Source organism: Cebus imitator, unplaced genomic scaffold, assembly GCF_001604975.1.
Source record: "Cebus imitator isolate Cc_AM_T3 unplaced genomic scaffold, Cebus_imitator-1.0 Scaffold550, whole genome shotgun sequence".
Taxonomy (NCBI): Eukaryota; Metazoa; Chordata; class Mammalia; order Primates; family Cebidae; genus Cebus; species Cebus imitator.
In genome coordinates this window covers 29259-54030 of record NW_016107865.1, presented here as the reverse complement: position 1 = coordinate 54030, position 24772 = coordinate 29259, and the positions used below count along the sequence as shown (strand labels likewise).

Genomic DNA, 24772 nt, shown 5'->3' with positions numbered 1-24772 from the left:
GTTTTGCCATGTTGGTCAGGCTCATCTCAAACTCCTGACCTCAAGTAATCCACCTACCTCAGCCTCCCAAAGTGCTGGGATTACAGGTGTGAGCCACTGCGCCCAGCCTGATGTTGCTAACATAGAGTTTAAAAAAGAAAGTCTATTTAATTTGGGACAGAGCTATCCTGAGTTTGCTGTAGGTCAGTGTGAAGAGTAAACTCTTTTTTTTTAATATGGCAAAAATGCCATTCAGAATAAATTTTTAAATGTGTAAAAAGAAAATGTGCTTTGTTTTCTGGATGGAGGTGGTTCAGGTGCAAGGCTGCCTGCCCAGGACTGGATTCTAATACCAAAAAGGAAAAAGCAGAGTGAGTGATGCCCGGGAGAGGGAAGGTGTTGCCAGGGGCTTTTCTTCTGGCAGGAAACTGGGAGCAGCAGGTGTCAGGGTATCTGGCCAGAAGCCAGAGCACTGATCAGTAGCCTGGGATGCTTTGCCATTTCCTCATCTCTCAGTGTGCTCAGAAAAAGCTTCTTGAAGGCCAAAGGCTGAGGATGGGAGCCCAGGGTCTCTGCTCAGGGTGCCAGCTCCCAGCCTTCCTGGCAGGGGAATGGAGGGTGTTCTGTAAGGAGTTGCCCTGTCTTCCCTGGGGTCAGTATTGCCTCCGGCACTGTTGGGAAACAGTAACAGTCTGAACTGTACTGGCTGGAAGCGTTGCAGACAGAGCAACTTGCATTTCGAACAGCAGGAACCAATGACCTCTGGTGGCTGCAGAGGGGAGCGCCTCCACTTGCTGCTCCCGAGCAGAGCCTGTTCTGGGCCAGTGCTGGCAACGGGTGCGTGGGCTCTGCCTCACCCTGCACCAGCGCTCCCTGCAGAATCCACTTGCCTCCTAATATCTGCCTTCTCAATTCCCGCCCTCCAAAGCTCTGATACCATTTCCGCATTGATATGAATTTCAGTGGCCCTTCATTGGAATTGTGTGACTCTTTGTTCTCATGTGCGGAGGAAAGGCACTTAGCAGGTGCAGTTGATTTGGTCTAGGGTTGTCCTTAAAACCCTCCTGGACTCCCTGACTGAGGCCACACTGCTGCAGACACAGCTGGTCCCAAAGGCAGCCTGTGCGGCATCGTATGCCCCACTGCATGAGGGCTCGATTTTTCCTTTTTTAACTTCTGTTCTCTGGCTTGCAGATTTTTTCACAGTTCTAGGGCACTAGGACTCCCCAGGAATGTCAGGACACTTAGTATCCCTTATTCACCCAGCAGGTTTGGAGACCACCTTCTGAGCTCCATGCCCTGGGAAGCCATGGATAACAGAAGTACAAGAGAGACTAACAGACGAGCAGAGAGACCTGTGCTAGGGCCTCCTGCTTCCAGAAAACTGGAGCAGCCGGAGGAGGGCTCCGCTGGTGCTAAGATATCTTTCTCTGGAAGACATCTTAGCACCAGCGGAGAGCTCCACTGCCTAACATGCTTCAGGATTGCACGAGACCGCATGTTTGTATGTGAAGAGGCTGGGGTTCCTCCTTACTCTTCTTCCAGAACGTCCTCTCCAGATGGGACCTTTAACCACTAGTCCAGGCTTAAGCAGTGCCTAGAATACGAGGGATGGAGAACTAGATGGGATTGCGAAGTAGGGCTGACAGGTCCTGGAAAAGGGTCATTGAGTCTGGCCCCACCTCATTCTGCTTTTCCTCTTCACTGCGCCACCCAGAAGGGGTCCTCTACTCTGCATGAATGTGGAAGGCTGCTGCCCCCACCCTCTGCTGGTGCTGCTGCCTCCACCCTGTCTGCCCCTCCTTCTATTATGGGACCAGAAGGGACTAAGGAGACAGAAGGTTTCTGATGGTGACCATGATTTACACCCCACATGTAATACCCTACAAGTATCGGGGGATGAGAGCAGATGCTGGGATCCCGTCCCTTTTTTGTTTAGTTACACTTGATTGAGAGTCTGCTATGTGCCTGCCACAATGTTAAGCACTTGGTAGCTGTTATCTCATTTAATCACTTCAAGTATCTCTTGTCATCTTCATTTGCCTGATAATGAAACTGAGGCATGAAGACCTGAGATAAGTTAGGCCGGGCAGCCCCATATGCTTGTGTGGGCTTTGCACTGTGTGAGGCCACCCCACCAAGGCAGGACGGAAACCAGCGCTCCCTCCTTACCAGGCCAGCTATCCCCTTTCTCATTGTTACCGAATGCTGATGGGCTCACTGAGGCCCTGAAACCTGGTAGCCAGAAGGCTGTGATACCGTAATGCATCCAGCAACAGAAAAGTCAGGATTTGAGTCTAGGTTGGTCTGATTTGAAAGACTGTATTCCTAAGCCTTATCCTAAACTGTCTTGAAACACTCCACATTCTATGAATTTGCCAGAATATTGACAAGGCACAGACCTTCAATTCAGTCATACTTGTTCTCCCTGATTTTATTTGATTTGCTCCTGGCCATTTTTACAGTTCTTCCAAGTCAGCTTGTTCATTTTTTCCTCCCACCTAACTGACTCAGGAGGAAATCCCACATCATTCTTCTCAGCAGCTAACCATCTCTTAACCCAATTTGAGGAACAAAGTCTTGGCCCATCGTCAAAGTCACTGATGACAATCTGACCGTGGTGACTGTGGGGCCCTGTCGAGCTCTGTGTGGCACCACTCTAGGCTAGAATTGAGCCCTGTTAACCCATCTTTCTTTTGCCTCTGCTGCCAGGACCACTCTCCCGATAGCTGTGTGTTCTGACCACATTTCCCCAGTTTACCAAAGGTGTGTTATGTGGGAGAGAACCCAAAACTGTACAAAGGCCAGGAGAGATTTGACACGATGCGTCCTCTCTAACCACCAGGCCTGACACTCAGCCACAGAATAGTATTAGATTTATCTGGCAGATACTCTTTTTTTTTTAAAGTAAGACGGGGTTTCACCGTGTTGGTCAGTCTGGTCTTGAACTCCCGACCTCAGGTGAGCCGCCACGCCCGGCCGACAGATAGTCTTATTTACCATGCTCTGTGGTTGAAAGCCTGTTTTCTGTTTGCTGAAGGAGTTCACAGACAGGCTTCTGAAAGTTTTCCCAATATTTTTCCAGACACACACGCAAAAATATCATTTATTCACTTGTCAGGATGTATGCAGTACCAACTGTATCTGTCATGCCATGGTAGGACTTTGTGTCTCTGTTATTTACCCTGATTCTTAGTGACTGCCTGCCTCTCAGCCTTCTAGAATCTCCCCAAGTATTTCTTCTACTTAAAGAATTTAGATTGGATATAAATAATTTCCTCATAGTGGCCGCCAAAATACATCCAAGAGAGCCAAATTGAATTCCTTCTCCAAGGGCATTTTAAAAGAGGGTACATTCCTTTTTATTTGGGATGACTTAATGCTATCACTGCTTGGAAGCCAAGAGGCTGGGTAACATGGCCCTTCTAAGGCTCTGCCAGTGAGTCAGAGGCTCTCAAAATTCTGCCAGGCCAGCAGCATAAGCACATAGGCTTTTGTGGGAGGAATTGGTGGAGGAAATCAGACAGCTGAGAACTCTCATCAGACACAAAACCCACAGCACAAATACCATATGTCTTCAGGCTCCTGCCTGTCAAATTCATCTTTACCCTGCTCTGTTAAGTGAAGAAGGGCTGGCAATAATTTCTGCAGACCTAAAGACATTCTGAACCACTCTCTTAAGGCGTATCTGTTGATAATAAAAGAATAGATCATGATCACCAGGAAAGCGTAGCTGGCAGGAGGGCAGCTGGCCCTGCGGCATTGGTGGCTCTTGCAATGGCTCCGTCACGAGTCTCCACCTCTGTTCTTTTGCATACATCACTGGGCAGGGAGGGGAATCTACCTGATGCCAAGAGAACCATGTTTCTTAAAGCCAGAGGACCCACCTTGGTCTAGAAAGATAAATTCAGACAGGCCAAGCACACAGGAAGAAGACGTGGGCAACTAAAGCAGCACAAAAGAAACAGAGGTAGACACCGCCCCCACGTAGCAAGAGGGGTGAGGGAGGATGTTCTCAGCATTGGGTTCCTTTCCCAGGACCGAGACAGAGGTGCAGAGATGATGAGGAGGTAACTACTCCCAGCATATTAGACACAGCAGGGGAACAGGCTGCAGCCCTGAGCTCCCTGAAAGAGTTCATCCCAAGCGAACAAAACAGGCATTATGAAAGCAGCAGGGGAAGCGTGGGGACTCATCTTTCCCTTTCAAACACTGCTCCACAAAGAAAGGACAATCGTGAGTTGATAAATGCAGCTAATTGTGTGACTTTGGGAAGTGTGCACATGCATCCTTTAGACTGAAGGGAAAGGAACTTTGAAGGGCTTTAGCTAAGCTCGGGGGTAACTGCCAGGCTTGTTTGTCACCTAAGCAAACAGCATAATAAATTGCTGAGTCAGCCATCAGGCTGTTGCCAACTCACCACCCCCTCCCAGGTCCCACCACCTGCACAGGGAGGTGTTTGCGTTACTGTGATTAGATGCAAAGAAGATGGGAGATGCCCATACTGTGAAAGCAGCGGTCAGAACCTCTTGGCTTCTTTCCAAATGGAAAAAAGCCAAACCTGTCATTCAAGGCCCATGGCCATCTGGAAGGGGTGTGCCCAAGGCTGGGACACTTTGCTGGCCAGGGAAGGTGACAGCAGAGGAAGTGAGGGGAATGCATGCGGGGACAGTGAGCGGAAGCAGAAGACAATTCTGAGATGCTGGCTTCCCTGTGACTGCACTGTCCCCCTCGCTGGAGCATAGGCATATGTGTGATCTGTGTGTACAGGAGGTAGGGGGCGGGGCTCTACATAGGCTCTTATGTCAGCAAGATCTGTTTGGTTAAAAAGAATCATCTCTGGGATTGGCTTTCCAGATTCTGTGGCACTGTCCTGTGACAGTGTCCTCCTTTGCTCTCTCAGTTCAGGATCTCAGGGCTATTGCCAGCTGTAGTGAAGAAAGTCTGGCCCAATGGCTAGCATGTACACTGGGGAAGAGGATGGCAAGATCAAATGCTTTTGCCACCGTCACTCAGCTGCCTACTTCTGTATCTTCTCAGTGCAGGCCAAGGCAGGTTCCCTTCCAGAGAAAGCCGAAAGCTTTTGAGGGAGAGAAGGGACACCAAAGAAGAAAGTATCAGAGGCAGCTCCAGGCTGTCCTCCCTCACTTTTCTAAGCCCTTGTCCACTCGCTAATGAACACCCTTAGAATGCACTCAAAAGGGCTCAGTCTCCCTTCTCTCCTCCTGCCAGTTGTCATCCTTTTACCTAACATCAGAGGTGTTTACTTGGTGGCCCAGCTCCTTACCAACTCACCTGGTGTTTGAAACCTTTGAAACATTCTTGATCGGACTTTTTTCCCCAACACTTCTTATTCTTCATTCCAGAGGACTGCACGTCAGGCTGTCTTTCCTGTTTCCAATGGGCTCCAATTTCGCATCCAGCTTAGTTCTGGAAGCATTGACAGTAGAGCATGAATGGGCCATACTCATTACATAGTGGAAAAAATTCCAAATTAGGAGACAGTCACAGACATTAGCTGGCCTGACCCAAACTCAGTTACACACAGTTGGGAAGGAGTGTCACCAGGGAGATGACTGACATGGTTCTACATGCTGGGACCTGGTGCACCTGTGCTCACGTAGCTGCCTTAAGGAGCACATTCGGAGCTGGTCATTGACTTTAGAGGAGAAACGCAGACTGTGCTGTGAGCATTTGAGGGCTGCTTGGCTTGGTTTTTAAATATATTTCTATCTGTACAATTGCCTGGATTATTCTATCCCAGGCATCATATCTTTGTCTGCTGAAGGCCTGAGGGCCTAACATCTACATAGGGCATTTTTCACAGAAACTAGAGGCATTATGTTAACTCGTACCAGTTCATGCAATGAGAACTAGATCTGGAACTTTAAGTTCTAATTTCCTTTCCTGAATTAATTTGGCTTCACAAAGAAATATTAATACATCAGAGAAGGCTGCCTAGGCCCTAGAGCACCTTCTCACCTTGCTAGCTGTCCATGTGTTCATATCAACACTTGAAGCTTAATTTTTTTCCCTAAATAAATAGAAGTCAACAGATCAGAACAAGGGTGAGAAATTAAGTCAATAAAAGGTTTTTGAACAGAAGAGATTCATATTTTTTTTTTCCCCAAGCTAGGGTCTCACTCTGTTACCTGGGCTGGAATACAGTGGCACAATCCTAGCTTGCTGCAGCCTCAAATTCCTGGGCTCAAGCAACACTCCTCCCATCAGGCTCTCATGTAGCTGGGACTATGTGTGTGTACCACCATGCCCAGCTTTTTGTAGAGGCATGGTCTCAATATGTTGTCCAGGCTGGTCTCAAATACCTGGCCTAGCCAGGAGCAGTGGCTTATGCCTGTAATCCCAGCAGTTTGGGAGGCTGAGGCAGGTGGATCACCTGAGGTCAGGAGTTCGAGACCAGCCTGGCCAACATGGTGAAACACTATCTCTACTAAAAGTACAAAAATTAGCCAGGTGTGATGGCACATGCCTGTAATTCCAGCCACTCGGGAGTCTGAGGCAGGAGAATTGCTTGAACCCAGGAGGCAGAGGTTGCAGTGAACTGAGATTGTGCCATTGCACACTTCAGCCTGGGCAACAAGAGCAAGACTCCATGTCAGAGAAAAAAAAAAAAAAAAAAAAACGGCTGAGCGTGGTGGCTCATACCTGTAATCCTGCCACTTTGGGAGGCTGAGGTGGGAGGATCATAATCCCACCACTTTGGGAGGCTGAGGCAGGAGGATCACTTGAGGTCAGGAGTTCGAGACCAGCCTGGTCAACACGGTGAAACCCCATCTCTACTAAAAATACAAAAATTAGCCAAATGTAGTGGTGCACACCTATAATCCCAGCTATTTGGGAGGCTGAGGCAAGAAAATCACTTGAATCCAGGAGGCAGAGGTTTCAGTGAGCCAAGGTTGTGCCACTGCACTCCAGCTTGAGCAACAGAGACTCTCTCTCAAAAATAAAACCTGGCCTCAAGCAGTCCTGTCACCCTGGCCTCCAACATGCTGGGACTACAGGTATGAGCCACCACACCTGGCCAATAAGTTTGGGTTTGGGGGGTGCCGGCAGGGCCAGTGGGGTGAGTTGAGACACAGTCTTGCTCTGTTGTCCAGGCTGCCTTGCAATAGTGTGATCATAGCTTACTGTAACCTCAAACTCTTGAGCTCAAGTGATTCACTTGCAGCCTCCCAAGTAACTGGGACTACAGGCATATACCACCATGCCTGGCTAATTTTGATGTTTATTTTGTAGAGACTGGCCTCACTATGTTGCCCAGGCTGGTCTCAAACCCCCAGGCTCAAGCAATCCTCCTGCCTCAGACTCCAAAGTGCTAGGATTACAGGCATGAGCCACTACACCAGGCCACTGATAATTTTTTTTTTTTTTTTGGAGACAGAGTCCCGCTCTGTCACCCAGGCTGGAGTACAGTGGCACAGTCTCGGCTCACTGCAATCTCCGCTTCCTAGGTTCTGGTTCAAGCAGTTCTCCTACCTCAGTGTCCCGAGTAGCTGGGATTACAGGAATGCCACCATGCCCAGCTAATTTTTGTAGTTTTAGTAGAGACAGGGTTTCACTATGTTGACCAGGCTGGTCTTGAACTCCTGACCTCGTGATCCACCCACCTCGGCTTCCCAAAGTGCTGGGATTACAGGCTTGACCCACCGCACCCGGCCCCTGATCTGTATTTTTAAGGTCAGGTTTATTGAAATATAATAGGTTGTAAGAGTTTTGTAATTTCCTTTTTTTTAGTTTGTATATGTAAAAAAATTTTAAGTGCAGTAAAATACACCTAACATAAAATTTACCACCTTAATCATTTTTAATGTACATTTCGATAGTATTGACTACATTCCCACTGTCGTGCAACCAGTCTCCAGAACTTTTTTTTCCGTCTTGCAAAACTGAAACTCTATACAGTTGTTCAATGGGCATTAAAAAAACCTGCCCATTCTCCCTGCCCCCCATTCCCTGGCAACCACTGTTCTACTTTCTGTCTCTATGAACTTGACTACTCCAGGTACCTCATATAAGTGGAATTGTACAGTATTTGTCTTTTGTAACTGGCTTATTTCACTTAACATAATATCCTCAAGGCGCCTGCCCATGTCAGCATTTCCTTCCTTTTTAAAGCTGAATATGCCACGTTTTGCTTCTTCATTCATCTGCTGATGGACACTTGGGCTGCTTCCACCTCTGGCTACTGTGAATAAAGCTGCTATGAACATGGGTATACAAATCTCTCTTCAGAACCCTGATTTCTGTCACTTGCGACTTTTTAAATGTGCCAAGGAGTAAGCCTAGAAGAATTCTGTATCACATTGTTTTGCATCTCTTATCACTTGGAAAAAAATCAGGAATGCAGCACTAATTTCACCAGGTAATCTCTGTGTAGCGTCTTGGTGCACCCATTCTCAAAGGGCTTCTTGTGCCATTCTTCAGTGATAGGAGAGTGCTTTGAGAATTGCCATTAAATAGAAAGGAACGCAGTTCAGCTCTGTGTCAGAGACGGAGACACTCTGATCAAGGACGGAATTGGCAGTGGCACAGGGTGTTACCAAAAACTGTCATTCTAGTGTCCCCTCACGTGGGACTTGAAGCCCCACATCACCTTTCCCCAGCCCGAAAAGGTACATGGTCCAAGGGAGAAGTCCATAATGTCCAGCCACAGCCTGTGCCACTACTCTGCACCCTTCTCACTGGCAAAGATCTGTAACAAACAGCTGTGATCCTGTTTCAAAGACATAAAAGGGGCAGGGGCTGGGACGGGGCTAAAATAATTTCATGAACAAGTTGATCAAAGAAATAATCTGTGAATGAATCTTAGAGAAAGGAGAGCCAGCCCACCATGTGGACAGATAAGATTCTTCGCCTGCCAAAAACAGCCCCTCTTCCCTGCCCTACATTGTCTGCAGGAATGTAAAAGCCATATTCTAGATCATTTGGCATTCAAATAGCTAAGTAGGCTTCACTCTCAGCTCAGAGATGACTGGGGAGCCCATGTTAGCATTCTCCCCTCCTGCCAGGAGGAAAGGGAATCTAGCTCTGGGACCAAAGCAAAGCTTATTCATCTCATCTTTTAAGACTCTGAGACAGAGTTCTCCACAGCCCCCCAGACACAGGTCCTTCTGCATTAAAGAGGCAGAGAAATCAAATGCACATCCCATACAGGAGAAATAGCAGGGAAGGGGGCTAAGGTGACAGATTCTGAAGAGTCAAGCACACCTTTGTGCTCTGCCTTCTTAAAATTCATCCTCTCACCTGCCAGCCTTGAGAATTGCCTATTTACATAACTCGCTGCCTAAAATGGAATATTGGATAATGCTACATGGCGGCTCACTCAATTTGAGCCCATCCCCAGGATGTGAGAGTGATCCAGAAGCCGTCCGACAGCACGCCGTGCAGCACGCTGGCCTCCAGCCATGCCTCCGTGTGGTGTGATCCTGTCAGCACTCCGGAGCTAAGCAGATGTCAGGCCCGATCCGGGCCGGGCTGGGGACTAGCTGAGCGGCGGGGGGAGGGGGCGTGATTCAGCAGTGGCACACTGTCTTCAGGGGACAAACGGCATCTCTTCCTGAGCTTCCCAGCGGGCGCCTTGTTCTGCCCAAGGTGCTGTGTCAGAGACCGTCAACCTCTAGGGCCCAGGAAGGGGGGAGCTGCAGGATCTATGGGACAGCCCAGCATGGAAGGTAATCAGTCAGCCCTGATGCCACCCCTGGCGCCGTGCCAGCCTCGTACCCCCTGTTGATCCTTTCCAGGGCACAGAGCTCTCTCCCATCAAAACTGGACACATGCTGCTTGCTTATAGGAGGGGTATAAATAAGTGATAAGGACATGTTCTGATAATGATAAGCGGGTATGGCCCCTCAGCAGACTAAATGTATCAAAGAAGGCAATTGTGTGTGTTTGTTCATTTATTTTTCAGCGTTCCGGTTCCTGTAGTCAGTTTGGAGAAAATTCCTAACCTAGTGAAGGCAGATGGTGCCAATGTCAAAATGAACTCTACAGCCACTACTGCAGTTTCCGCCTCCTCCACCTCGTCCTCCGCTGTCTCCACCCCTCCTTTAATTAAGCCGGTCCTGATGTCCAAGTCAGTGCCACCTTCACCAGAGAAGATCTTAAATGGCAAAGGAATTCTGCCAACCACCATAGACAAGAAACACCAAAATGGCACCAAAAACAGCAACAAGCCTTACAGGAGACTTTCAGGTATGTGTCAGTGTCGTCAGGGTCTGACTCATGATTAGACCGAAAGGGAGTTGCATCCATAACCAAGGAGTGATGTGTTCTTGTCATTAAGCAGGTCTGTTTTACTTTTAAGGGGGATGTGGAGTTCACCTGCAAACAGGAACCCCATCTAAAAATGCAAGGGAAAACCAGGTCTCTTCTTCCCTGGGCAGATGAAGTCCCTGACTTAGTTCAGTGCTTAATGGGAGTAACCCTAGCAACCCAGGTGGCAGGATGCCCTGCACCAACCCAGTCTGTCGATTCTGAGGGTCTTCTGAGCAGGTGGTTCTGTGTATCCGCATCATGCTGACGACTTGAACCAGTGCTGGCTTCCATAGACGCTTCACTGCTAAGAAGCTGGACAACACACACACACAGGCATCTCATGGCGGCTCAAGGCGTGCGAGGGGCAGCCCCGCCAGTGCTGTGCTGCACAGGGACACACAGCCTCTGTCCTTTGGCTTTTGGGAGTTTCCAGGTTGATTCTGCAGTTGGGTTTACAACTGTCTGTCCCCCATACTCAGGTTGGAATTCCCAAACAGGAACGCTAGGGCTGGCAGTGCCCATGGGGTGTTGGGGCAGCCTCTTTTGGGTCTACTGCTTGGTTGTCTGAGCAGACACTTGGGGTGCCAGGAGAGGCACTTGGGGCCGTTCTCTGAGATGACAGTGGCTCTGCTGGAGGCCCCCATGTGGGTAATGTTTGCTTTGGATCTGCCGTAGAACTAAAGGTGGCAGTTTTTACTTTCTCTGAAAGACCAGGAAAAGCTATAATCGTCATAACTTCTTCACACATCAGGGGCACTCCCTAATGGTGGCCAGAGAAAGTAAAATACAGTGACAGCCACACTATGACAGAGAAACGGTCCTCAGGTTAAGCTTGATTTTTAAGCACCCAAGGAATTGTGGGTAATTTTATTATCTACTTCTATATTTGACTGTATTTCTAGTTTTTCTGTCTTTCATCTGTAACTCTCTTAAAAATTATGTCTGAAAAGTCCCTCAGTCCCAAAGCATTCAAATAAAGCAGGTATCATGCCTTGTACATCTCTGCCTGCACTGCCCACCACTGTCAAGAGAGGAAGGTAGAGCCTGGCACTCTTCCTGAGCACCATGGGCCTCACGGTTCAAGCTGGAGTCCCCAGCGCCTGGCTCTCCCTGAATGGAAAGCTCGGCTTCACTCCTCAGAGGAGGTGGCACCATCCCCGGAAAACCGGTAGGCGTGGGCACAGTGGCCGGAGGCCGAGGGGTCCTCGCTGTAGCAGAAGCACGGCCTTGGCTTCCAGCCTGCGACCCCATCTGAAGTTGTCTGGGGATTTTTTTTTTGCCGAGTGTGGTTTTTGCATTTTGTGGGTTGTCCTGTCTTACTGGGTCTTTTGCTTGTTTCTGCCTCACTTTCACATTTGGCAGCCGGCTCCTCCCCACAGCCAACAGCCTGCTCAGCTTCAGGTCGACATGAGGCGCTGGTGTGGGACCAGGCACAGGCCTGACTCTGGCGGACCCAGGAGGAAACACCACGCCAGGCAGCCTGGTCAGAGAGGGCTCTGAGCAGACCAGCATCTCCAGGCCTAGCATTTTTTTTTTTCCTAAGTGAAGCTTAAAAAAAAAAAAAAAATTTTTTTTAAAACAGAGAGAGAGAAAAGGCAGACAAAAACAAAAAAAAGCAGAGAGGCACTTTGGTAACCAGCCAGGGAATCTGCTTGGGTGTAGAGTGGTTTTCTTGTGCATGCCATAGGCACCACCACTGCAACCTCCCTATGACCCTCAAAGCTTTTGAAAATAGAATACATTTATTTATTATGTTATAATCTGAGCTTTATTGTAAGCTCAGAGTTTACTCCACCAATTTCAGACAGTTTTCTGGTTAGGTAACCTTTTTTGAGTTTGCAGCCATTCCAGGGTCTTAAGGATATATCACCAATTTCTGTACACCCCTACCACCACCACCACTGTTACCAGACGCCCCACGTGCCCAGAGGGCTGTGTCTTTCCTGCTCTGCCGGACTTACATGTTTGCTTGGTGCCTTCCAAAAACGACACAGGCCATCTGAGAGGTGAAATTTTAAAGGCGAAAGGATCCTTAAGAGATCCCCTAGTCTGGAGAGTGTAGTGAGACCCTGTATCTGCAAAAAAAAAAAATTAGCCGGGCATGGTGGTGCCTACCTCTTACTCAGGAGGCTGAGGCAGTAGGATGGCTCGAGCCCAGGAGGTCAAGGCTGCAGTGAGCCTTGTGATCCCACCGCTGGACTTCAGCCTGGGCAATACAGTGAGACGCTGTCTCAAAAAATAAAAATAAAAATAAAAAGAGATCACCTCAGAGGCCCTCATTACGGCATGATTGTCATCCTGGCAGGGGTGAAGGACCCAAGATGAGCATAGAAAGAACAGGCCCCTTAGATGTAACTGTCACACGAGCTGTCCACAGTCAACTGGAAAGGCAGGAGCTGGGGAAACCTGGCCTCTCCACACAGACATCCTTCATCTCACAGGGGCAGCCTGCCGTGTTTTATTCCCACATGAAGCATCAGGCCCAGGACAGTGGGGACGGGGAGCAGCTTTGAGATGAGCAGACCCTGCCCTCTCTGCACGTTCAAGTTCAGCCTCCTCCCCTGCCCCTGCCTGTAATACTGCCAGAGTCCCCCTCCATCAGGTAAATGGTGTTTGTGGTCAGCAAGGTTGTGTGTAAAGCCTGCGCTGAGGGCTTTGTCAAGTGTGAGAGAGCCAGGTCAGTCTGACATGTCAAGGAGTAGTCTCCCACTTAAATGGCTAAAACTAGCAAGAAGGCAGGAGCCAGAGTCAGGGTTTCTGCACTCTTGGAGCAGCCCATGAAAGGGGCTGTTGGGTCGCAGGTGGCTCTCCCTGGTCTGCAGCCAGCTTTGCCCAAATGCCAAGGATCTGTGGACCCATTGCAAGTGAAATAAAGCGTTAAGAGCGGCACAGCTCCTCTCCTTCCCTTCAGTGCCTGCTCCCGCCCTCTTCCCCGAGCCTTGTGCTGTGTTCGGCCATCCTGCTGAAGCTAGACTTGGGAACTTTGGGTTCAGAGGGGAGCACCATTTCCCCACCAAGCGGTTCTGGAAGCATTTTAGCAGCCGGTTGAGAAAACAAAAAACAAAAAAACAAAAAACAGATTGCCTGACAATGTCTCACTTGTTGGTGCAAATGTGCATTTTTTTAAAAATGTAGTCTTAATGCCAAATCCTATTTAGTCTCCTTTTTTCTTATATTTTTTGTTTGTTTCTTAAACCAGAGAGAGAATTTGACCCAAATAAACACTGTGGAGTGTTGGATCCCGAGACAAAGAAACCTTGCACAAGATCCCTCACCTGCAAGGTATTTCTCTTTCCATAAAAAATACTTCCTGCTCTCGCTGGGGCCTTTGTCGAAATGTTTGCATGCCACTCTCTGCACACGGCAGGGTGTGGAACCTCGACATGACCCCCAGCTGTTCTTTGTAAGGGAAATGCTTTCTTCTCGTCCATGGTAGCAGAGTGCCTGCCTCAAGCTGGCTGGCTTTTTAAGAAGGAAAAAAAAAAAAAAAAACTAGGCTTCCCCTGTTACTTGTGAGGCCAGACAGTAAATTGTATTTATAGGCACTCACAGGCGGTTCTAAAGCCTGCTACGTTTTAATGTATGCAGGAGCAGCAGCAGCGGCGGCGGCGGCGGCGGCGGCGGCGGCAGCGCCCTGAAAGGCAGCCCTGGAGGGGAGGATGATATGCCGCGCCCCTGATCCAGCCACACCGGGGTGGCCTGGGGAACAGCTGACCCAAGGTGGCCACCATTGGGTAGCCCAAAGCCCTGTATTTCATACTGAACTGCTAGTGCTTCTTGGGATCAAGGCGATGGCCCTCTCTGCTTGGTGGCTCTGTTTGTCTGGGCCGAATCGAGCCTCCCACCTGCACCTGGATTAATTCTAGCATTCCCTCGCAGTTGCCTTTCATCAGAGAGGTTTTCATGGGTTCTGCGCTGAAGCTCATCATCCTATGCCATTTTTTGGAGGAAGCTTTGACTTCTTAACACCAGGAGTGTAGGGCATGGTTGCATTCGTGTGGTCTCTGCCTCTTCCTAGCCACAGAACAGGAGCTGTTGCCTTGAAGTTGACTTTTCAAGCACCTCTAAATTTCCATGAATTGCTATTTCTGAAATGGAGGGCCTGGGGAAGCAGGTTTATGTGCTGATCAAAGAGGCTGTGCTTTTCATTTCTCTTCTCCTTAGACACATTCGCTAAGCCATCGGAGGGCAGTCCCGGGCCGGAAAAAGCAATTTGACCTCCTCCTGGCAGAACACAAAGCCAAGTCCCGGGAAAAAGAAGTTAAAGATAAAGAGCATCTCCTGATTTCCACAAGGGAAATACTTCCAAACCAATCCGGGCCGGCACAGGATTCTCTGCCAGGGTCTTCAGGGAGCTCTGGGCCAGAACCGAAAGTTGCATCCCCTGCAAAATCCAGGCCACCTAACTCTGTACTTCCTAGGTAAGTACCACCTTGACGATAGAAGCCCTGAGTGCTTGGTCAAGTGACTGTAGCTTGCTGGGTCTGTGGCGTGTGGTCTGATCATGCGTTAAATGGAAGTCATAATAGTACTACTTCATAAGGCAGGAGTAAAGTTTAAATGAGATAATGTACATAAGAGGCCCAACCTGGTGTCTGCCACATACTGTTCAACAGACTTTACTGCTGTCATCATTCTCATCATCACTGTCATCATCATTGTCAGCAGCAGCAGACTTCATAGCAGACCACCAGACCTTATATCAGACAGTGTGTGTTTTTACAGAGCAAGAGTAAGCTGGAAACAGATAACCAGGAACTGTGACGCATCAGCTGCCAGGTGACTTCCTGGTTGCCTAGGTTTGGATATTAGTTGACAATTCCTGCAGCGGAGTAGGGAAACTGGGGTGGATGTGTTATTAGCACCTCTTAGGCGCTCACTGCACTGTGCTAGTTCATTTCCCATGGTATTTTTTTCCACGCCCTTCAATCATCAGGACGAAAAGAGAAATTGGCATGGCAGAGGTTGTTTGTCCGTCCATGTGTCTCCACACCAGGAAAGCTACTCTTCTGGGCCACCTGTTTGCGCTTCTGTTTGGTTGTCCTGGACAGAAAGGAAAAAATAGAAAATAGAATTAAAACTCGTTTGGATTAAAAGTAATTTAAAATCCATGCATGTCTGTTTTTTGACGGGCAGCAGCTCAGTTTCCAAATAATGGGACAGGGAACCATTTATTCAAAAATATTTATTGAGTGCTCACTCCATAAGCAAGATTCCGTGTTAGGTACTCTCAGGCAGGGGTGCAGAGATTAATGAAGCTAGACCCCTCTTTTCAGAAATTTAGAGTTTAAAAAATGAGAGAAGAATCAAGTAGCCATAATTTTTATAAAAAGGAAACATTAATAATACTCCATGAGAAGTGCAGATAACGATATTATCTGATGTCTTTTATGTATACAGTGTGAATCTCAATGGGTAGCAAATAAGCTTTAAGAGGACATAGTCATAAAAGAAGGGGAGGGAACTGATTTTTAAAGCAAGATCAAATACTTGATAGCAGTCGCTCCTGATCTGCCAGGCTGTCACCCTGACGCCTTCCATGTTGGTGCAAGCCTGACCCAGTTTGCCAGCCAGAGTCCCTCTGTCATTATGGCCGAGCTCAGCCTCGGGCGTTCAGGAGGATGTGGTCAGATGGAATTGCCATCGCCAGCACTTCCATCATGCTCACCATCATGCTGTCACTGTCGCCATTGACATGCTACTTTCCTGGCCACCCCTCACTTTGCAAGGTCATTTTATAATGACTTCTCACTGTGATGTTGGGTGTTGGTTAAGGATATTACCCTTGTTTTAGAGTTGGGGCAACAATTCCATTCCAAACTCCTGGAAGGGGCTTCAATTCTGTATACAGCGGCTTTTAAATGTCTTTGTAGCTGTCGAACATTTCCATTCCAGCACAACCTTACATGGGTGCCCGACAGGAAAGCAGACCTGCCTCCACCTGAACCCTGGCTCAGCTCACACATGGACCCAGAGCCATCGTCCCCCACACTCGCTCAGGGATCTCCTTGGGTTCCCCAAGAACTCCGGGGAACCCAGATTGAACACCTTCTTTGGTCATACAAATCTCCTTCCATTTTTGACTGATGGAGGCACTTCTCACCCAAGCAGTGGTACCTGGCTTTACAGAGAAACAAGGGAGCAGCTGTTAAACAATAAAACAGACAGTGGAGCCTGAAGGATCTGCTCCGACTGTTCCTTTTTGGTTTAATTTTCAGAGGAATGTTCATCTATAGAGAAATGCCAGCTGTTTGTGTTCTCTTAGGGAAGCAGAAAAGGAGGGGTAAGGTTAATCAGCAAAAAGAATGTCTCTGGAAAGGAAGTTGGGGGGCAAAGGAACACATTACAAACGTTGGTAACAGAATCTTTTTTTTTTTTTGAGACGGAGGTTTGCTCTGTCGCCTAGGCTGGAGTGCAATGGTGCAATCTCGGTTCACTGCAACTTCTGTCTCCTGGGTTCCAGCAATTCTCCAGCCTCAGCCTCCCAAGTAGCTGGGATTACAGGCGTGTACCACTATGCCCGGCTAACTTTTGTATTTTTAGTAAAGATGGGGTTTCACCATGTCGGCCAAGCTGGTCTCGAACTCCTAAACTCAGGTGATTCGTCCACCTCAGCCTCCCGAAGTGCTGAGATTCCAGGCATGAGCCACCGCACGCAGCCCACAGAATCATCTTTGAGAATGCTTTTCAAGGTTGAGATAGGCACCAGAAAATTCAGGGGTGAACTTTTTTCCAAAGTTAATCAGGAAAATGTCCTACCCTTATCTTAGGTTAGGACAAGATCGCTGCAATTAAAGATTGAACAGGCACAATCAGAGTTGAATATTGTAATGACACAAAACTTACAAAAACATTTATTTACTCATATTGATGTATATATAATAGATGTTTAATCTACACAGGTTATCTGTTCTTGGCAAAAAAAAAAAAAAACTATCACACATGAATGGAATTTATTGTCATTCCCTCCCACTTGTGAGTTCCCTTTGTGGGAAATGCTAACGTGTGTGGATTTATTTCTTGCGTATCTTTTTGTTAACCTTGAAAATATTTTAGTTCTCATATTCTTACATTGCAACCCGTTCTTGTCGGGGATTGCTAAAAAAGGAACTCGAGTCTAGAATTAGAAAAGTTAAAGTTAGATAACAAGGGTTAGAATGGGATTTGAAAGGGAAATCTCAACTCCGTGCCTACTAACTAGGCAAGCTTGGTCATGGTTCTTAGCCTGTCTAGCCTCAGATTGCTCATCTGTACAGTGGAGCTCATCAGAGTCAAGTGAGAAAGTACCAAGCACATAAGAAGCACTCCATCGATGGTAGCTGTCAGTGAGTTGGAGGGGTACTCCACGGAAGGTGCAGGGAGGGAATGCAGGCCTCGACACTGCCTGATGTCCATTTGCCTGCCCTCCGTGCCTCTGCCCTCAGCCCGAGGAGCCTGGAATAACACACTCATGTGTTCTGTTTCTTTGCCTCCAACTCTAAAGGAACACATTGCTTGTTTCAAAAAGTCTGAAGGCTATGGATGACTAGCCCAGCCAAACCCACCAGGACTGCTGGAGAGAGCGAAGAGGGCTAGGGTCAACCTGGGCTCTGACAAGCCAGGCTGAGAGCCCTCAGGAAGCCAGTGCCACAAAATCTGGGCACAGTTCCCCCTGCCTCATAGATGCTTGCACATGCAGTCTGATGTATAAAAATCTTAAACTGACAAGGACAGTGTGGAGAGAAGCAGAAGGTCCTAGATTCCTGACAAAGGGCAGGGATGAGTCTGGAGTAAAAGCAACTTCTGTTCCATTCTGTATCTCATTGGAATAGTGATATTGCCACACTGAAAGCCAATTCTCTTTTTTTTTTTTTTTTTTTTTTTTTTTTTTTATATTTTTTTTTTTTTTTTTTTTTTTTTTTTTTTTTTTTTTGTAGAAACAGTCTTATTATGTTGCCCAGGCTGGTCTTGAACTCCTGGGCTCAAGCAGTCCTCTTGCCTTGGCCTCTCCAAGTGCTGGGATTACAGGCATGAGCTGCCACGCCTGGCCTTGTTCTCTCCCTGACTTCTTATATATTTGTCCCTGCGCTGTTTCTACATCTGTTTCTCAGTCTGGGAGGTTTGAGGTCATGCAGACGGGCACAAAACCCCTCCATTTCTTATTGGCTTTAGAAAAATTTCCTCACCTGAGGCCAGGTGTGGTGGCTGATGCATGTAATCCCAATGCCTGGGAAGGCAGAAGTGGGAGAATAGCTTGAGCCCAGGAATTCGAGAGCAGCCTTGGCAACATAGCGAGACCCCATTCTCCACCAAAAGGGACAAAAAAATTCTCATCTAAGAAAGGTAGATCCTAGTTTACTCACCTAAGGTGGATGGAATAAGAAGTGTACATTTCATGCCTGGCACATAGTAAGGACTGAATTAAGGTCAACTGGTAAGGCGTGAATTAAGGTCAAGTACCTTCTGCTCTCTTCCCCAACACACTCAGACAAAAGGCTGATGCTCTGCTTCCTCAAAGTGCTGGGGTGGGACTTTCGCTGCATTTCCCTGAGTTGGACTGGACAAGACCCATCATCCGATACTTTGACTTTAGACCAGACTGGCGGGCAGACGGGGGGAGGGCGATGTAATGTGGAGGGGGAAAGAGTGAACAGCCACTAAACAAACTTGAGTGACTGTGTCAACACCTGCCCGTGACTCATCGCCCAATTCACCACCACTCCTCACCCAAGCCTTGCTTTTTCTGAGCCAAGCTGGTTCCAGGGAGCTCCTTCCCACCAGGTGTCACCCTGGAATGCAGCAACCAGAGCTAAAAGGTCCTGAAAGCATCCGCCACTCCATCATCTCCAGGACGCTGCGTGCACCCTGAGGGAAGTGAGCCCAAAAAGGAAATGATGTGGAGCTCCTTCTCCCAGTGTGTGTGCACACGCAAGCATACCGTCATCATCCCTGTTTCGCCCTTTGCTCCCACAGCCACTTCTGGGCTAGAGCACAGCTTCCATGCTCAGCTTACCCCCCAGAAATCTCTTCCACTCATCTCCTCCTTTCTTTTATCTGGCAACCAGAACTTATGGAGTGTTTCAGCCAGTTTTCTTCTTAATTACACTGCTTTTGCTGTTAGTGTTTTTGTTGTTGTTGTTGTTGTTGTTTTTGTTTTTTTGTTTTTCTGAGACGGAGTTTTGCTCTTGTTACCCAGGCTGCAGTGCAATGGTGCGATCTTGGCTCACCGCAACCTCCGCCTCCTGTGTTCAGGCAATTCTCCTGCCTCAGCCTCCTGAGTAGCTGGGATTACAGGCACGCGCCACCATGCCCAGCTAATTTTTTGTAGTTTTAGTAGAGACGGGGTTTCACCATGTTGACCAGGATGGTCTCGATCTCTTGACCTCGTGATCCACCCGCCTCGGCCTCCCAAAGTGCTGGGATTACAGGCGTGAGCCACCGCACCCGGCCTGCTGGTTAGTGTTTTGAGACAGAGTCTCACTATGTCACCCAGGCTGCAGAGCAATGGCATGACCTTGGCTCATGGCAACCTCTACCTCCTCGGTTCAAGCTATTCTCCTGTCTGAGCCTCCCAAGTAGCTGGGACTACAGGCTCCCGCCACCATGGCTGGCTAATTTTTGTATTTTTAGTAGAGATTGGGTTTCACCATGTTGGCCAGGCTGGTCTAGAACTCCTGACCTCAGCCTCCCTCACCCACCTCAGCCTCCCAAAGTGCTGGGATTACAGGCGTGAGCCACTCCACCCAGCCTGCATTTTTTAAAATCAGAGTAAGATAGGCACGTAGTTCAAAAATTAAATTGTGCTTGAAGAATTAGAATGAAAACAGTTTCTGCTATTCTGGAACATGTCTTTGCCCCTTCTGTGTGGAAGCGGAGTGACTGCTGTTTCCTGGATCCGAGGGACTGCCTCCTTCTTGGTTTGCTCCTTTATTTTGATGGAGGACCTCCTCCATTAGCTGGGAGGTCAATATTTAGAATCCTTGCACACTTGAAAATATTTTCATTCTACTCTCACACTTAAATTGATAATCTATTTGAGTATATAACTGGATTGAAAATCATTTCCCTACATAATTTTAAAGACATTTTTTCATTGATTGTAGCATTGAAATTTTTATGAAGAAGTTTAATATTCTGATTATCATTTCTTTGCACACATCAGGTTTTTTTCTCTGAAGGCTTGGGGCTCTGAAAGTTCACAGTGATCACTTTTTTTTTTTTTTAAAGACAAGGTTACACTTTGTGACCGAGGCTGGAGTGCACAATGTACAATCATAGCTTGTCCCAGCTTCAAACTCCTGGGTTCAAATGATCCTCCTGCCTCAGTCTCCCAAGTACCTGGGACTACAGGTGCAAGCCACTGCCCCTGGCTAATTTTCTTATTTTATTTCTTATAGAGACAGGGTTTTGCTGTGTTGCCCAGGCTGGTCTTGAACTCCTGGGCTCAAGCCATCTACCTGCCTCAGCCTCCCAAAGTGCTGGGATTACAGATGTGAGCCACCACACCTGGCTAATCACTCTTGATGTACCTTATTTTCATTCATTGTACTGGATACTCAGTAGTTCATTCAATCTGGAGATATTTATCCTCTTCTGGGATATTTTCCTGTGTTACATCTTGGATAATTTTCTTCCCACTCTTGTCTTTATTCTTTCTTTCTTGACTTCCTATTATTTGGATATTGGACCTTTAGCTCTCTTACCTCTTTTTGTTTCTGAATCTCCTTGGTCTACTTTCTGAAATATTTTCTTTGACTTTATCTTCAAAAAATGATATATTCATCATTTATGATGCCTTCCTATTTTTTAGGATCTGGTTCTCTTTATCTGGTTGTTTCTTATACCATTCCACAAGATACTATTGCTTTCCAGAGGTAATAACATCCTAATATCTTTGAAGATAGGTTTTTTAGGTTTTCCTCTTTCCATCATTGTCTTAGTTTTTTCTGGGTTTGTTTCCGTTCTGTATTCATGTCTTTGATGTTTGGTTGGGCAGTGTCACAGTGGAGATGCCCCAGCAGTGTTGAGTGACCTCTAACCATGCTCATTAGAAGAGAGGCTCTACCAGCCTAACTAGAAGTCTGTGTGTGAGGTTGTCAACCAAAATTTGTCTGATCACCACTCAGCCTTTTGTTTGAGGATTCCCAAAGGCAAGATCTGGAAGCCTTCTCTGGGGCCAGTTTCTCAAAGAGAGAGGCCTGCCTGGTGATGTGCCTGGCAACAGGCATTCTGGAAGCCCTGACTAGAAATGGCCCACAGTTCCACTGTGTCCAGCCCTGTGCCTCACTCCTACTCTGTGCTGAGCCTGATGGCCTCGTGTCTAGAATCTCTCCAGTTCAATTTATCTGGCAAGCAAAGCTTTGCTCTCTTGTTAGAAAGTTTATTGTGGGTGGCCGAATGTGGTGGCTCATGCCTGTAATCCTAGCACTTTGGGAGGCTGAGGTGGGCCCATCATTTGAGGCCAGGAGTTCGAGACCAGCCTGGCCCACATGGTGAAACCCTGCCTCTACTAAAATACAAAAATTAGCTGGGTGTAGTGGCACGCATCTGTGATCCCGGCTACTCGGTAGGCTGAGACAGGAGACTTGCTTGAACCCTGGAGGTAGAAGTTGCAGTGAGCCGCGATGGCACCACTGCAGTCCAGCCTGGGCGACAGAGCGAGGCTCCAGAAAGTTTACTCAGGTACGAAAGAGGATGTCCCGGCAGAAATGGTGATAACTCATCACCTGGCTGTGTGAGGTGGTAGAAATGGCCTTTAGGTCCAATTGCCTTGTATTAAAACCTTCAACTCTCGAGCTGTGTTTAGTCCTCACCTCACCTATGACTTTTGCAGCTCTAGGGATGTCCTGGAGGTTCTTTAGTAGGTCAGTTGCTTTCCCATCAGTAAATACTTCTCCAGCCACATCCTGTTTTCATAAAATGTTAAGACCTCATGTGCTTATATCAGTTGGGATGCTTCAGGTGCAAGTAGCAGAAAACATAGACTACCGTACACTTAAATAATCAGGAAACTTACCGCATGCAACATGAGGTCCAGAGGTGAAGGAGCACCAGTCCCCAGTGATCAGAAATTGACTTGTTTTCACAGCCCTTCTTTTAGTCCACCCTCTTCAGTCTTTTGGCTTCATCCTCAAAGTCCTGTAGCAAAACGACTATAGCAATTCCAGGCACATGCAGATGTAACAACATCCGGATGAAGCTGAGGACCACCTTTTCCGTGTGTCTCTTTTTTTCTTAATAAACTTCACGTTTAACAGAAGTTTTAGTTTCCCAGCAAAATTGAGCAGAAGGTACACATTTCCCATATACCTCCTGCCCCCACACATGCATAGCCTCTGCCACCATCAACGTCCCCCACCAGAGTCTTGTGTTTCTTTTTTTGTTTTTTTGAGACAGGGTCTCTGTCCCCCAGTCTGGAGTGCAGTGGCATGACCTCAGTGCAACCTCTGCCTCCCAGGCTCAAGCAATCCTCCCACCTCAGCCTCCCGAGTTGCTGGGACTACAGGTGCATGCCAACATGCCTTGCTGATTTTTGTGTTTTTTATGGAGACGAGGCTTTACCATGTTGCCCAGGCTGGATGCCTCTTTTTTAAAGTGAGAGAAAGCATTCCAAAAGCCCTCTACCCCAAAAAATAATTTTAAAAAAATTTTCTCATGTCCTTTTCTATACCAATCATTAGCAAGCAAGATGAAAGAGAGTACTATTATTGGTTTAGGAGCTAAATGGATGTTAGGAAGTCATCACCATAACTATCACCATATTTCTACTGATCTCTTTGTTCTTTAAACCTAATGCCCTTTTTATCTCTTTATTGTTATTTTAGTAAGATTTTAGAAGAGAGAAGAGATAAATGTGTGTGATCCATCTGCCCTGTTTAACAGGAAGTTCTTCACATTCCATGCTCATGGCAGCATGATAGCATTTCATCCTGGTGTGGTGCCTCACACCTGTAATCCCAGCACTTTGGGAGGCTGAGGTGGGCGGATCACTTGAGGTCAAGAGCTCAACACTAGCCTGGCCAACATGATGAAACACCGTCTCTATTAAAAATTCAAAAAATAGCCAGGTATGGTGGTGCATGCCTGTAATCCCAGCTACTTGGGAGGCTGAGACAGGAGAATCACTTGGACCCAGGAGGCAGAGCTTGCGGTGAACCAAGATTGTACCTGGGTAAAGGAGTGAGACTCTGTCTAAAAAAAAAAAAAAAAATTAGCCAGATATGGTCACACATGCCTGTAATCCCAGCTACTTGGGAGGCTGAGACAGGAGAATCACTTGGACCCAGGAGGCAGAGCTTGCGGTGAACCAAGATTGTACCTGGGTAAAGGAGTGAGACTCTGTCTAAAAAAAAAAAAAAAAATTAGCCAGATATGGTCACACATGCCTGTAATCCCAGCTACTTGGGAGGCTGAGACAGGAGAATCACTTGGACCCAGGAGGCAGAGCTTGCGGTGAACCAAGATTGTACCTGGGTAAAGGAGTGAGACTCTGTCTAAAAAAAAAAAAAAAAATTAGCCAGATATGGTCACACATGCCTGTAATCCCAGCTACTCAGGAGGCTGAGGCATGAGAATCGCTTGAACCTGGGAGGCAGAGGCTGCAGTGAGCCGAGATCACACCACCACATTACAACCTGGTGAGGGAATGAGGCTCTGTCAAAAAATAAATAAATAAATAAAACAATAATAAAGCCGGGTGCGGTGGCTCACACCTGTAATCCCAGCACTTTGGGAGTCTGAGGCAGGCAGATCACTTGAGATCAGGAATTTGAGACTAGCCTGTTTAACATGGCAAAACCCCATCTCTACTAAAAATACAAAAAAAAATAGCCAGGTATGGTGGCATGAACCTGTAATCCCAGCTACCCAGGAGGCTAAGGCAGGAGAATCACTATTTTAAAATTAGCCAGATGTTGTGCCACATGCTTATAGGCCCAGGAAAATTGCTTGAACCCGGGAGGCAGAGGTTGCAGTGAGCTGAGATCACACCACTGCATGCCAGCCTGTACGATAGAGCAAGACTCCGTCACAAAAAAAAAAAAAATAACAATAATATTAATACTTGTTTCTATATATGTGTGTATACATACATATATAAATATCTTTTTATATAATCTATATATGTGCATATATGTATATATGTGTATGTATGTATGTGTATATATGCACATATATATGTGTATGTATATGTGTATATATATATATGTATATATATATAAAGAGATATTATTTAACAGTAAAAAAGAAATCCTGCCATTTTCAACAACATGGATGAACTTGATGGCATTAGGCTAAATGAAATAAATTAGACAGAGAATGACAACTAGTGTATGATTTCACTTACAGGTGGAAACTAAAAAAGCCAAATTCACAGAAAGAGAGAGTAGAATGCCATTTGTTTGGGGCTAAGGGTTGGGAACAATGGGAGATATTAGACAACTTTCTTTTTTTTTTTTTCTTTGGGACGGAGTTTCGCTCTTGTTACCCAGGCTGGAGTGCAATGGCACGATCTCGGCTCACCGCAACCTCCGCCTCCTGG

At 47.1% G+C, this 24772-nt stretch overlaps 1 protein-coding gene across 14 annotated transcripts in view; it reads left to right on the top strand.

Annotated features, from left to right (window-relative positions):
• The window catches only part of ATXN7L1 (ataxin 7 like 1), a 273039-nt gene that overhangs the window by 224188 nt on the left and 24079 nt on the right, over positions 1–24772 (top strand). For 13 of the 14 annotated variants that reach the window (XM_017515426.2, XM_017515424.2, XM_017515420.2 and 10 more), the window contains 3 exons: positions 9908–10191; positions 13454–13536; positions 14419–14675. In XM_017515426.2, the coding sequence (XP_017370915.1) occupies positions 9908–10191; positions 13454–13536; positions 14419–14675 (624 nt within the window). Of the gene's footprint in view, positions 1–108; positions 3950–9907; positions 10192–13453; positions 13537–14418; positions 14676–24772 lie in introns of those variants that run through there. The other variant, XM_037733836.1, reaches the window with a different exon arrangement.